This window comes from Bombina bombina, chromosome 1 (genome assembly GCF_027579735.1).
Source record: "Bombina bombina isolate aBomBom1 chromosome 1, aBomBom1.pri, whole genome shotgun sequence".
Taxonomy (NCBI): Eukaryota; Metazoa; Chordata; class Amphibia; order Anura; family Bombinatoridae; genus Bombina; species Bombina bombina.
Window position 1 is genome coordinate 131759620 of NC_069499.1, and position 13655 is coordinate 131773274.

At 42.7% G+C, this 13655-nt stretch overlaps 1 protein-coding gene across 1 annotated transcript in view; it reads left to right on the forward strand.

Annotated features, from left to right (window-relative positions):
* The window catches only part of CGRRF1 (cell growth regulator with ring finger domain 1), a 131718-nt gene extending 118934 nt beyond the window's left edge, over positions 1 to 12784 (forward strand). The window contains exon 6 of the mRNA XM_053697598.1: positions 12416 to 12784. Within this exon, the coding sequence (XP_053553573.1) occupies positions 12416 to 12745 (330 nt within the window). The 3' untranslated portion in view covers positions 12746 to 12784. The remainder of the gene's footprint in view (positions 1 to 12415) is intronic.
* The last annotated feature ends 871 nt before the right edge of the window (positions 12785 to 13655 follow it).

The window sequence follows — 13655 nt, forward strand, 5'->3', positions numbered from 1 at the left end:
GGATAGGATTAAGGCTCTTAAGCTAGCCAATTATTTTATTTTTGATGCTAATATGCAAGTTATTAAATTGGGGCCCAAGCTGTCTGGTTTCTCTGTCTTGGCTCGCAAAGCTTTTGTGGCTTAAGTCTTGGTCAGCTAAAGTTTCCTCCAAGTCTAAGCTTTTGACGCTTAATTAAAAGGGTAAGATTTTGTTTGGGCCTGGATTGGCAGAAATAATATCTGATGTTATGGGTGAAAAAGGATCTTTTCTCCAACATAGGTGTGTCCGGTCCACGGCGTCATCCTTACTTGTGGGATATTCTCTTCCCCAACAGGAAATGGCAAAGAGCCCAGCAAAGCTGGTCACATGATCCCTCCTAGGCTCCGCCTACCCCAGTCATTCTCTTTGCCGTTGTACAGGCAACATCTCCACGGAGATGGCTTAGAGTTTTTTAGTGTTTAACTGTAGTTTTTATTATTCAATCAAGAGTTTGTTATTTTGAAATAGTGCTGGTATGTACTATTTACTCAGAAACAGAAAAGAGATGAAGATTTCTGTTTGTATGAGGAAAATGATTTTAGCAACCGTCACTAAAATCCATGGCTGTTCCACACAGGACTGTTGAGAGCAATTAACTTCAGTTGGGGGAACAGTGAGCAGTCTCTTGCTGCTTGAGGTATGACACATTCTAACAAGACGATGTAATGCTGGAAGCTGTCATTTTCCCTATGGGATCCGGTAAGCCATGTTTATCAAGATCGTAAATAAGGGCTTCACAAGGGCTTATTAAGACTGTAGACTTTTTCTGGGCTAAATCGATTCATTATTAACACATATTTAGCCTTGAGGAATCATTTATTCTGGGTATTTTGATATAATAATATCGGCAGGCACTGTTTTAGACACCTTATTCTTTAGGGGCTTTCCCAAATCATAGGCAGAGCCTCATTTTCGCGCCGGTGTTGCGCACTTGTTTTTGAGAGGCATGACATGCAGTCGCATGTGAGAGGAGCTCTGATACTTAGAAAAGACTTTCTGAAGGCGTCATTTGGTATCGTATTCCCCTTTGGGCTTGGTTGGGTCTCAGCAAAGCAGATACCAGGGACTGTAAAGGGGTTAAAGTTAAAAACGGCTCCGGTTCCGTTATTTTAAGGGTTAAAGCTTCCAAATTTGGTGTGCAATACTTTTAAGGCTTTAAGACACTGTGGTGAAAATTTGGTGAATTTTGAACAATTCCTTCATGTTTTTTCGCAATTGCAGTAATAAAGTGTGTTCAGTTTAAAATTTAAAGTGACAGTAACGGTTTTATTTTAAAACGTTTTTTGTACTTTGTTATCAAGTTTATGCCTGTTTAACATGTCTGAACTACCAGATAGACTGTGTTCTGAATGTGGGGAAGCCAGAATTCCCATTCATTTAAATAAATGTGATTTATGTGACAATGACAATGATGCCCAAGATGATTCCTCAAGTGAGGGGAGTAAGCATGGTACTGCATCATTCCCTCCTTCGTCTACACGAGTCTTGCCCACTCAGGAGGCCCCTAGTACATCTAGCGCGCCAATACTCCTTACTATGCAACAATTAACGGCTGTAATGGATAATTCTGTCAAAAACATTTTAGCCAAAATGAACACTTATCAGCGTAAGCGCGACTGCTCTGTTTTAGATACTGAAGAGCATGACGACGCTGATAATAATGGTTCTGAAGGGCCCCTAACCCAGTCTGATGGGGCCAGGGAGGTTTTGTCTGAGGGAGAAATTACTGATTCAGGGAACATTTCTCAACAAGCTGAACCTGATGTGATTACGTTTAAATTTAAGTTGGAACATCTCCGCATTCTGCTTAAGGAGGTATTATCCACTCTGGATGATTGTGACAAGTTGGTCATCCCAGAGAAACTATGTAAAATGGACAAGTTCCTAGAGGTCCCGGGGCTCCCAGAAGCTTTTCCTATACCCAAGCGGGTGGCGGACATTGTTAATAAAGAATGGGAAAGGCCCGGTATTCCTTTCGTCCCTCCCCCCATATTTAAAAAATTGTTTCCTATGGTCGACCCCAGAAAGGACTTATGGCAGACAGTCCCCAAGGTCGAGGGAGCGGTTTCCACTTTAAACAAACGCACCACTATACCCATAGAGGATAGTTGTGCTTTCAAAGATCCTATGGATAAAAAATTAGAAGGTTTACTTAAAAAGATGTTTGTTCAGCAGGGTTACCTTCTACAACCAATTTCATGCATTGTCCCTGTAGCTACAGCCGCATGTTTCTGGTTCGATGAGCTGATAAAGGCGGTCGATAGTGATTCTCCTCCTTATGAGGAGATTATGGACAGAATCAATGCTCTCAAATTGGCTAATTCTTTCACCCTAGACGCCACTTTGCAATTGGCTAGGTTAGCGGCTAAGAATTCTGGGTTTGCTATTGTGGCGCGCAGAGCGCTTTGGTTGAAATCTTGGTCAGCTGATGCGTCTTCCAAGAACAAGCTACTTAACATTCCTTTCAAGGGGAAAACGCTGTTTGGCCCTGACTTGAAAGAGATTATCTCTGATATCACGGGGGGTAAGGGCCACGCCCTTCCTCAGGATCGGCCTTTCAAGGCAAAAAATAAACCTCATTTTCGTCCCTTTCGTAGAAGTGGACCAGCCCAAAGTGCTACGTCCTCTAAGCAAGAGGGTAATACTTCTCAAGCCAAGCCAGCTTGGAGACCAATGCAAGGCTGGAACAAGGGAAAGCAGGCCAAGAAACCTGCCACTGCTACCAAGACAGCATGAAATGTTGGCCCCCGATCCGGGACCGGATCTGGTGGGGGGCAGACTCTCTCTCTTCGCTCAGGCTTGGGCAAGAGATGTTCTGGATCCTTGGGCGCTAGAAATAGTCTCCCAAGGTTATCTTCTGGAATTCAAGGGGCTTCCCCCAAGGGGGAGGTTCCACAGGTCTCAGTTGTCTTCAGACCACATAAAAAGACAGGCATTCTTACATTGTGTAGAAGACCTGTTAAAAATGGGAGTGATTCATCCTGTTCCATTAAGAGAACAAGGGATGGGGTTCTACTCCAATCTGTTCATAGTTCCCAAAAAAGAGGGAACGTTCAGACCAATCTTGGATCTCAAGATCTTAAACAAGTTTCTCAAGGTTCCATCGTTCAAGATGGAAACCATTCGAACTATTCTTCCTTCCATCCAGGAAGGTCAATTCATGACCACAGTGGATTTAAAGGATGCGTATCTACATATTCCTATCCACAAGGAACATCATCGGTTCCTAAGGTTCGCATTCCTGGACAAGCATTACCAGTTCGTGGCGCTTCCTTTCGGATTAGCCACTGCTCCAAGGATTTTCACAAAGGTACTAGGGTCCCTTCTAGCTGTGCTAAGACCAAGGGGCATTGCTGTAGTACCTTACTTGGACGACATTCTGATTCAAGCGTCGTCCCTTCCTCAAGCAAAGGCTCACACGGACATTGTCCTGGCCTTTCTCAGATCTCACGGATGGAAAGTGAACGTGGAAAAGAGTTCTCTATCTCCGTCAACAAGGGTTCCCTTCTTGGGAACAATAATAGACTCCTTAGAAATGAGGATTTTTCTGACAGAGGCCAGAAAAACAAAACTTCTAGACTCTTGTCGGATACTTCATTCCGTTCCTCTTCCTTCCATAGCGCAGTGCATGGAAGTGATCGGTTTGATGGTAGCGGCAATGGACATAGTTCCTTTTGCGCGCATTCATCTAAGACCATTACAACTGTGCATGCTCAGTCAGTGGAATGGGGACTATACAGACTTGTCTCCGAAGATACAAGTAAATCAGAGGACCAGAGACTCACTCCGTTGGTGGCTGTCCCTGGACAACCTGTTACAAGGGATGACATTCCGCAGACCGGAGTGGGTCATCGTCACGACCGACGCCAGTCTGATGGGCTGGGGCGCGGTCTGGGGATCCCTGAAAGCTCAGGGTCTTTGGTCTCGGGAAGAATCTCTTCTACCGATAAATATTCTGGAACTGAGAGCGATATTCAATGCTCTCAAGGCTTGGCCTCAGCTAGCGAGGGCCAAGTTCATACGGTTTCAATCAGACAACATGACAACTGTTGCGTACATCAACCATCAGGGGGGAACAAGGAGTTCCCTAGCGATGGAAGAAGTGACCAAAATCATTCTATGGGCGGAGTCTCACTCCTGCCACCTGTCTGCTATCCACATCCCAGGAGTGGAAAATTGGGAAGCGGATTTTCTGCGTCGTCAGACATTGCATCCGGGGGAGTGGGAACTCCATCCGGAAATCTTTGCCCAAGTCACTCAGCTGTGGGGCATTCCAGTCATGGATCTGATGGCCTCTCGTCAGAACTTCAAAGTTCCTTGCTACGGGTCCAGATCCAGGGATCCCAAGGCGGCTCTAGTGGATGCACTAGTAGCACCTTGGACCTTCAAACTAGCTTATGTGTTCCCGCCGTTTCCTCTCATCCCCAGGCTGGTAGCCAGGATCAATCAGGAGAGGGCGTCGGTGATCTTGATAGCTCCTGCGTGGCCACGCAGGACTTGGTATGCAGATCTGGTGAATATGTCATCGGCTCCACCTTGGAAGCTACCTTTGAGACGAGACCTTCTTGTTCAGGGTCCGTTCGAACATCCGAATCTGGTTTCACTCCAGCTGACTGCTTGGAGATTGAACGCTTGATCTTATCGAAGCGAGGGTTCTCAGATTCTGTTATCGATACTCTTGTTCAGGCCAGAAAGCCTGTAACTAGAAAGATTTACCACAAAATTTGGAAAAAATATATCTGTTGGTGTGAATCTAAAGGATTCCCTTGGGACAAGGTTAAGATTCCTAAGATTCTATCCTTCCTTCAAGAAGGATTGGAAAAAGGATTATCTGCTAGTTCCCTGAAGGGACAGATTTCTGCCTTGTCTGTGTTACTTCACAAAAAGCTGGCAGCTGTGCCAGATGTTCAAGCCTTTGTTCAGGCTCTGGTTAGAATTAAGCCTGTTTACAAACCTTTGACTCCTCCTTGGAGTCTCAACTTAGTTCTTTCAGTTCTTCAGGGGGTTCCGTTTGAACCCTTACATTCCGTTGATATTAAGTTATTATCTTGGAAAGTTTTGTTTTTAGTTGCAATTTCTTCTGCTAGAAGAGTTTCAGAATTATCTGCTCTGCAGTGTTCTCCTCCTTATCTGGTGTTCCATGCAGATAAGGTGGTTTTACGTACTAAACCTGGTTTTCTTCCAAAAGTTGTTTCTAACAAAAACATTAACCAGGAGATTATCGTACCTTCTCTGTGTCCGAAACCAGTTTCAAAGAAGGAACGTTTGTTGCACAATTTGGATGTTGTTCGCGCTCTAAAATTCTATTTAGATGCTACAAAGGATTTTAGACAAACATCTTCCTTGTTTGTTGTTTATTCCGGTAAAAGGAGAGGTCAAAAAGCAACTTCTACCTCTCTCTCTTTTTGGATTAAAAGCATCATCAGATTGGCTTACGAGACTGCCGGACGGCAGCCTCCCGAAAGAATCACGGCTCATTCCACTAGGGCTGTGGCTTCCACATGGGCCTTCAAGAACGAGGCTTCTGTTGATCAGATATGTAGGGCAGCGACTTGGTCTTCACTGCACACTTTTACCAAATTTTACAAGTTTGATACTTTTGCTTCTTCTGAGGCTATTTTTGGGAGAAAGGTTTTGCAAGCCGTGGTGCCTTCCATTTAGGTGACCTGATTTGCTCCCTCCCTTCATCCGTGTCCTAAAGCTTTGGTATTGGTTCCCACAAGTAAGGATGACGCCGTGGACCGGACACACCTATGTTGGAGAAAACAGAATTTATGTTTACCTGATAAATTACTTTCTCCAACGGTGTGTCCGGTCCACGGCCCGCCCTGGTTTTTTTAATCAGGTCTGATAATTTATTTTCTTTAACTACAGTCACCACGGTACCATATGGTTTCTCCTATGCAAATATTCCTCCTTAACGTCGGTCGAATGACTGGGGTAGGCGGAGCCTAGGAGGGATCATGTGACCAGCTTTGCTGGGCTCTTTGCCATTTCCTGTTGGGGAAGAGAATATCCCACAAGTAAGGATGACGCCGTGGACCGGACACACCGTTGGAGAAAGTAATTTATCAGGTAAACATAAATTCTGTTTTCTACCACAAGACAAGAAGATTAGATTTAAGGGTAAATTTAAAGTAATTTTCATTCCTTTCATAATTTCAAAGGTCAAAAGTCTTCCTCCTCTGCTTCCAAACAGGAACAATCCAAGTCATCTTGGAGACCCAGTCAGTCCTGGAGCAAGGGGAAACAATCTTAGAAACTCTCAGCTGAGTCTAAATCATGAGTTGGATCACGTGGGGGGCAGACTTTCCATGTTTTTTCGGGAGTGGTGTTTTTTTTGGGAGTGGTTACGAGATGTCCTAGATCCATGGGCTGTGGGCATTGTTTCTCAGGGTTACAAGATATAATTCAATTTTCTCCCTCCCAGGGGCAGGTTTCTCCTCTTAAGGTTATCTGCAGATCAGGTAAAAAGAGAGGCATTCTTGAACTGCGTTCAGGATCTTTTCTCTCTGGGAGTGATTGTTCCAGTTCCAGTAAAGGAACAGGGTTTAGGATTCTATTCAAATCTGTGTGTAGTTCCCAAGAAAGAGGGAACTTTTCGTCCCATTTTAGACCTAAAGTGTCTCAACCATTTTCTCAGGGTGCCGTCTTTCAAAATGGAGACCATTTGGTCCATTCTTCCTTTCGTTCAGGAAGATCAGTTCATGACGGCCATAGACCTAAAGGACGCTTATCTTCATGTTCCTGTTCTAGACAAACACTTTAAGTTTGTGGCTTTTCTGTTTGGCCTTGCCACAGTTCTGGGGGCTCTCTTGGCAGTAATCAGGTCTCGGGGAATTGCAGTGACACCTTACTTAGACAACATTCTGGTTCAGACGCCATCTTTTCAATATCTTTTCTACATTCCCACGGATGGGAAGTGAATCTGGGAAAGAGTTCCCTTCTTCCAGCTACAAGGGTAGTGTTTTTATGGACACTAATAGATTCCCTATCTATGAAAATTTTTCAGAGATCAGGAAATCCAAAATTCTCTCTGCTTGCCTCTCTCTTCAGTCTACGGTTCGGCCATCTGTAGCCTAATGTATGGAAGTAATTGGTTTGATGGTCACTTCCATGGACATCATTCCCTTTGCTCGATTCCATTTGGGAGCTCTGCAATTATGCATGCTCAAGCAATGGAACGGAACCCATTTGGATCTGTCCCAGAGGATAGAGCTAGACGTGTTAACAAGAGACTCTCTTCTGTGGTGGTTTTCTCAGGAACATCTGTCTCAGGGCACATGCTTCCAGAGACCTTCTTGGGTGATTGTGACCATGGATGCCAGCCTGTTAGGTTGGGGAGCAGTCTAGGACTTGTTAAAGACGCAAGGATTATGGTCTCGGGAGGAGTCTGCGCTTCCCATAAACATATTGGAGATAAGAGCAATTTACAATTCTCTGATAACTTGGCCTCAGTTGGCTTTAGCCCGATTTATCAGATTTCAGTCAGACAATATCACCTCTGTGGCTTACATCAACCACCAGGAAGGAACTCGGAGTTCCTTAGCCATGAGGGAGGTGGCTCGGATTATTCAGTGGGCAGAAGTTCACGATTGTTGTCTATCTGCAATCCACATTCCAGGAGTGGACAATTGGGAAGCGGATTTTTTGAGCAGACAGACTTTTCATCCCGGGGAGTGGGCTCTCCATCTGGAGGTGTTCTCCAGGTTACCCTCAAATGGGGGATGCCGGAGTTAGATCTGGTGGCATCTCGGCAGAACGCCAAGCTTCAAAGGTACAGTTTAAGGTCAAGAGATCCGCAGGCAGCTCTGATAGATGCTCTGGCGGTGCCTTGGAGGTTTGGTCTATTTTATCTGTTTCCTCCGTTTGCTCATTTTTCACAAGTCATTGCTTATTTCTGGATATGGTGAGTCCACGACCCCACCATTTATATTTTTTACTAAACCTCAGGCACTTCTACACCTTTTGTATTATTCCTTTTTCCATTTACCTTCAGTCAAATGACTGGGGATTATGGGAAGGGGAGTGGTATTTAACAGCTTTTCTGTGGTGCTGTTTGCCGCCTCCTGCTGGACAGGAGAGATATTCCAACTAGTAATTAATGACGTTGTGGACTCACCATATTCGGAAATAAATAAATTTATCAGGTAAGCATAAATTATGTTTTCTTTCATACAGGTGGTGAGAGACCGCAATCTATTTTTCCTCTTCTATACCATTAGGTGGAGGCAAAGATTCCCAAACCCCAGGAATTTTATAAAACCCCTACCACCTCACTGGCAACTCAATCTTGTCTTTGTCTCCGCTGGAGGAGGTTGAAGAATGAAGATGTGCATGTTATTCTTCAGTTAAAGAGGTTCTCAGACTGAGTTGAGGCCCATTTCCCCTCAGTGTACAGTGATTGTTGGAGGGATGTATCTGGAGTATTGGTAGTGGCATATATTTCACTTATTGGAATTTAGTCTCTAGCCTTTCCACGGATGTCGCAATGACTTGTCCTTTGCTTCCTTCTGTTGGTTTGTCAATATACTCCTATTCCAGATCCTCTGCTTTTATGTTTCAGCACTGGTTTTGGCTTACTACTGGTTTCTCCAGTAACAAAGTGCCTTTTGGTAAGTACTTTATATTTTAATGTTATATTTTGCACTCTATAAGCTTGTTAGGTTATTGTTATATATATTTATTATATATATATATATATAACACCTTGGGACAATTATATTTTTTTTTTTAGGTAATTCCCCTTTGGTATTAAGTTTGTGCTACTGCTGCCTGCATGGTGTAAAGTTTTTCCGTGGGATAATAGTGACGTTATATCGCAAGTGAAGCACTGGTTCACTGTTTTTCAGTTCCTGAAAGAGCGGGAGGCTTGTTTATTTTATATATATATATATATATATATATATATATATATATATATATATATATATATATATATATATATATAAACCTGTGTTGAGTTTGCAATTGTTTGATATGAGAGCAGAGAATTTTTGTGTATTTTGTTTTAAACAAAATATCAAAAGGTTAAACAATAAAGACAATTTGTCACAGTCTTCTTTTGCTCATATTTACCAAGAGTGCCAATATTAGTGGAGGGCACTGTATATGTTTTATATTCATAAAGACATACAAAACAAAATACAAATATTTCTCTTTACCCCACTCTTCTACTCATCCACAAATGTCCATTGTCTAGTTCTATATTCCAGCATTATTATAGTAATGAAAAAACCTCTCTCCGGAGATAAGATAAATTGCTCCCATGTCTGTATGAAGCTCCTTATTCGATCTCCTATATGAAAAAGAGCATCAAACTGTTCTATTGTAAGTTGGTTACGAAGGTCAAAAATCAGATTACCCAGCAATGGCCCTCTCCAAAATTTCGCTAATTTTAATATAATTTTCATCCCGGTCAATATCATCATATTTATAAATCTAGTATTTTCTTTATACTTTGAGCCAGGCAGCTATTTTTATAATTAACTTCTACCATGTTTGTGTTTTTTCCTCTTGTGAGGTGGACTTTGATAGGACATTCCTTCAGGTAGTTGTCTCAGGTTGATTATTTGCCTGTTGGTTATTTTTTCATTGCATGGGTTTTGCTCTTTAAGTTTTGTTGGGATTTAGTTTTTCAGCGAAAAAAATATGTTTCTTAAAACCCATCCTTTATCTTTCATTACACTGCTTGGGTATTAGTTCCCAGGAGTAATTACAAATAAACAAAATTTATACTTACCTGATGAATTCATTTCTTTCATGTTGGTTAGAGTCCACGAGTTCCCACTGTGTGTTTTTCTGGTGTTTTTTTCTTACGCACATCTTTTTTCCCTGCTCCCATATGTTTACTTTTCCTACCTCTTTGGCTTGGCTATACATCAGACTGAGTTGCCAGTGAGGTGGGAGTGGTTTTATAGAGTTCCTGGGGTTTGGGAATCTTTACCTCCTTCTAGTGGTAGGGAAAAGTAATTCCCAGGAGTAGTGGATCGTGGACGCTCACCACCATGAAATAAATTAATTTATCAGGTAAGTATAAATTATGTTTTTTTTATTAAATAAAAAGCTTTTCTACAGACATGTTTAATGCACTTTTTCACTACATCGTTTTTTCAATCACTGTGCTTTTAAAAGAAGGTAAGCTTAAATTAATGGTAAATTAACAATGTTGTAAGGTTACCAATATATTCTAAATGCAGAACAGAACAAAACCGCTGTATTTATATATATATATATATATATATATATATATATATATATAAAACCCTATATATATCCGCTCTATACTTAGTTGTAAATGCGTGCTCCTGAAAAGTGTAAGCTGTGTGCATGCGCAAATCATCTCCGCAGCCGCTCCAATGTATACACTGAATCATGAGATTCAGTGTTTACTAGGAGAGCTGCTGGATTCTCAACATTTTCAATTGAAGTAAAGCAATTGCTCGTGCATCTAGCCGATTACAGAGATGCCATGTAGAAAACAGTGAACCATACGGCATGCTCTCTGATGTCAGTATTAGAAAAAAAGATTCTCAGGGAAGGTAATGGCAGTGATCGAAAATGTTTTAAGTCATAAAGACAAGGAATATTAAACAAATATATATATATATATATAGTTAAGAGGATCGGGCGCTGTCACTACAAGGGATGAGATAAATCTTGATAATATAATTAGTGTGTCTATTAAATGGGAAATGCAGTTATATAAAGATCATCAAATTAAACTAAACATTTTTGTCATTGATGGTTTTCACAAGCGCAGCTATATCCCTGGGCTTGGTCTAGTGGAGTACCCAACTTCACTATACTTCGCGTGAATACAAGAAAGGGGTGGGACAGCGCTATCATGAAGCCATCAGTTGTGAATTATAAATCAGTTAAGCAATTATAAAACATCAGATATAAAAGTCACTTATAATCAATTATAGTTTTCTGTACACAATTGTACAAGTCTCTGTAGCCAAAAAATGTGTAACTTCACAACAAGAAAAATTGATCAAAGACGGTTCCAATTTATGAAGTGTCTCATAACTGGTGGCTTCATGATAGTGCTGTCCCACCTCTTTCTGCCACAAATTTATATATATATATATATATCCTATTATATAAAAGGCCAAGTGTGTTTGTCCGAAGCTGTTATGCGCAGTAGAGACAGCATGAGGACAAACACACCTGGCCTTTGAGTCCTGCTCCCTACCTAGATAATCTGCCGCCTGCGGCAGAAGTGGGCATGGCCATGCGTGAGCGGGGGCATGGCCGATGTGAAGGGGGCGTGACCGGATGGGAATGGTCGTGAAGGGGGCGTGGCCGGGCGCGGTCGGGAGATAGAGAGGGAAGAGAGATAGAGAGGGGGAGAGATAGAGAGGGGGAGAGATAGAGAGGGGGAGAGATAGAGAGAGAGGAGAGGGGGGGAGAGAGAGAGGAGAGGGGGGGAGAGAGAGAGGAGAGGGGGGGAGAGAGAGAGGAGAGGGGGGGAGAGAGAGAGGAGTGGGGGGGGGAGAGAGGAGTGGGGGGGGGAGAGAGGAGTGGGGGGGGGAGAGAGAGAGGAGTGGGGGGGAGAGAGAGAGGAGAGGGGGGGGAGAGAGAGAGAGGAGAGGGGGAGAGAGAGAGAGGATAGGGGGGAGAGAGAGAGCTCAAAAGAGAGGGGGAGAGAGCGCAAAAGAGAGGGGGGAGAGAGAGGAGGGGAGAGAGCTCAAAAGAGAGGGGGAGAGAGCGCAAAAGAGATGGGGGAGAGAGAGTGCTCAAAAGAGAGGGGGATAGAGAGCGCAAAAGAGATGGGGGAGAGAGAGCAAAAGAGAGGGGGATAGAGAGCGCAAAAGAGATGGGGGAGAGAGAGAGAGAGCAAAAGAGAGGGGGGAAAGAGCGGACGGGAATGGCCGTGAAGGGGGCGTGGCCGGGCACGGTCGGGAGATAGAGAGGGGAGAGAGATAGAGAGGGGGGATAGATAGAAAGGAGAGGAGAGGGGGGAGAAAGAGGAGGGGAGAGAGAGGGGGGGAGAGAGGAGAGGGGGGGGAGAGGGAGGGGGAGAGAGAGAGAGGATAGGGGGAGAGAGAGAGGGGAGAGAGAGGGGGGAGAGAGAGCTCAAAAGAGAGAGCGCAAAAGAGATGGGGAGAGAGAGCTCAAAAGAGAGGGGGATAGAGGGCGCAAAAGAGATGGGGGGGAGAGAGAGAGAGCAAAAGAGAGGGGGGGGAGAGAGAGATCAAGGGGTGGGACCGCTGTACTGCAAAAAAATGGCCCATGTGAACGGGCTTTAGGACTAGTATATATATAAGACTGTAAATAGTAAACATGCACACTTACACTTTAAGATTATGATCAGGAAATACAATTTACTAAGATCTGTTTTGTTTTTAATTGTCATTCAGTTATTAAAACTAAAATATTTGTCTTTGTCAGCAACTCTTCATGTCTGCAAATCACAGCCTATCGGGATCCACAAATGAATCTTCTACCCAAGATGGAACTATTGACAAAAAGTTGCTGGAGAGATTGGGATATTCAGAAGAGGAATTACAGGAGGACTCTGGTAAAGACTGTGTTGTATGCCAGAATGACACAGTGAACTGGGTGATTCTGCCTTGTCGACATGTTTGTTTGTGCAATGGTTGTTTAAAGTATTTTCAGCACTGCCCAATATGCAGACAGTTTATACAGGAATCTTTCCAGTTGCGTAGCAACCATCAGACTACCGGCCAGGAAAATATGCTTGATTCAGTGGAGTCATGATCTCGCTCATGGTTTTAGTAAAGGCTACCATGGAACATCGTTTAATGTAAATATTGTTTTATTTTTTTCTGTTTAAAATGGATGTAGAGATATCAGCCGCTTCTATACATGCATTTAGGTGATATATATGGTATATTGCAATACTTCAAAGGTCATTCTAATGCAAAAATTACAGTTGAATTGTGCCGCTGCTGATAAGATCAGTGGCTGTATCCGCTTGGGACCAGCAGTTCTCTATGACTCCCAAGCAATACATAGCATAGCAGGGTCTTTAATGCCAAAATGACACGAGCAAATCATTTTTGCCATTAAATTGCCCTTTCACACACAAAGAAGGGGATCTATATGCAAACATTTAACACAAGTGGCTGTCAGAGTACTGCAGTGGACTTTAGAAGGCAAGATGTTAAAGTTATTATATAAATATTGATAGCTAGAATGTAATCCACTATATCAAACACAATAATGTGTTTTCTTAAAGGGACATGGAACCCAACTATATATATATATCAGGGATGCACCGAAATTTCGGCCGCAGAAAGTTACGGCCGAAAATGGCATTTTTAGTTATTTCGGTTTTCGTTTTTTTGGCCTTTTATTTTCGGTAAAATTATTGTGTAGCATATTTCAAATTTGATGCCAGCTTAGAGCTGCTGTCTGAGTTCATTACTTGACTTACTGTTTTGCATATAATAGTTTTCTAGGACTATACTTTATTTCGACAATTGGTAAAAAAAAAAAAAAAAATGGTTAAATCTGATTCTGTTACACAGAACTAAATAAAGAATAATACTAGCGATGCACCAAAATTTGGGCCGCCGAAAATGTGCAATTCCAATTTCAGCCCAAAGAGGACCAAAATGGCTAAAAATGTACAGCCCTCCCCTGTTCTATTGAGTTAAATGTCTAT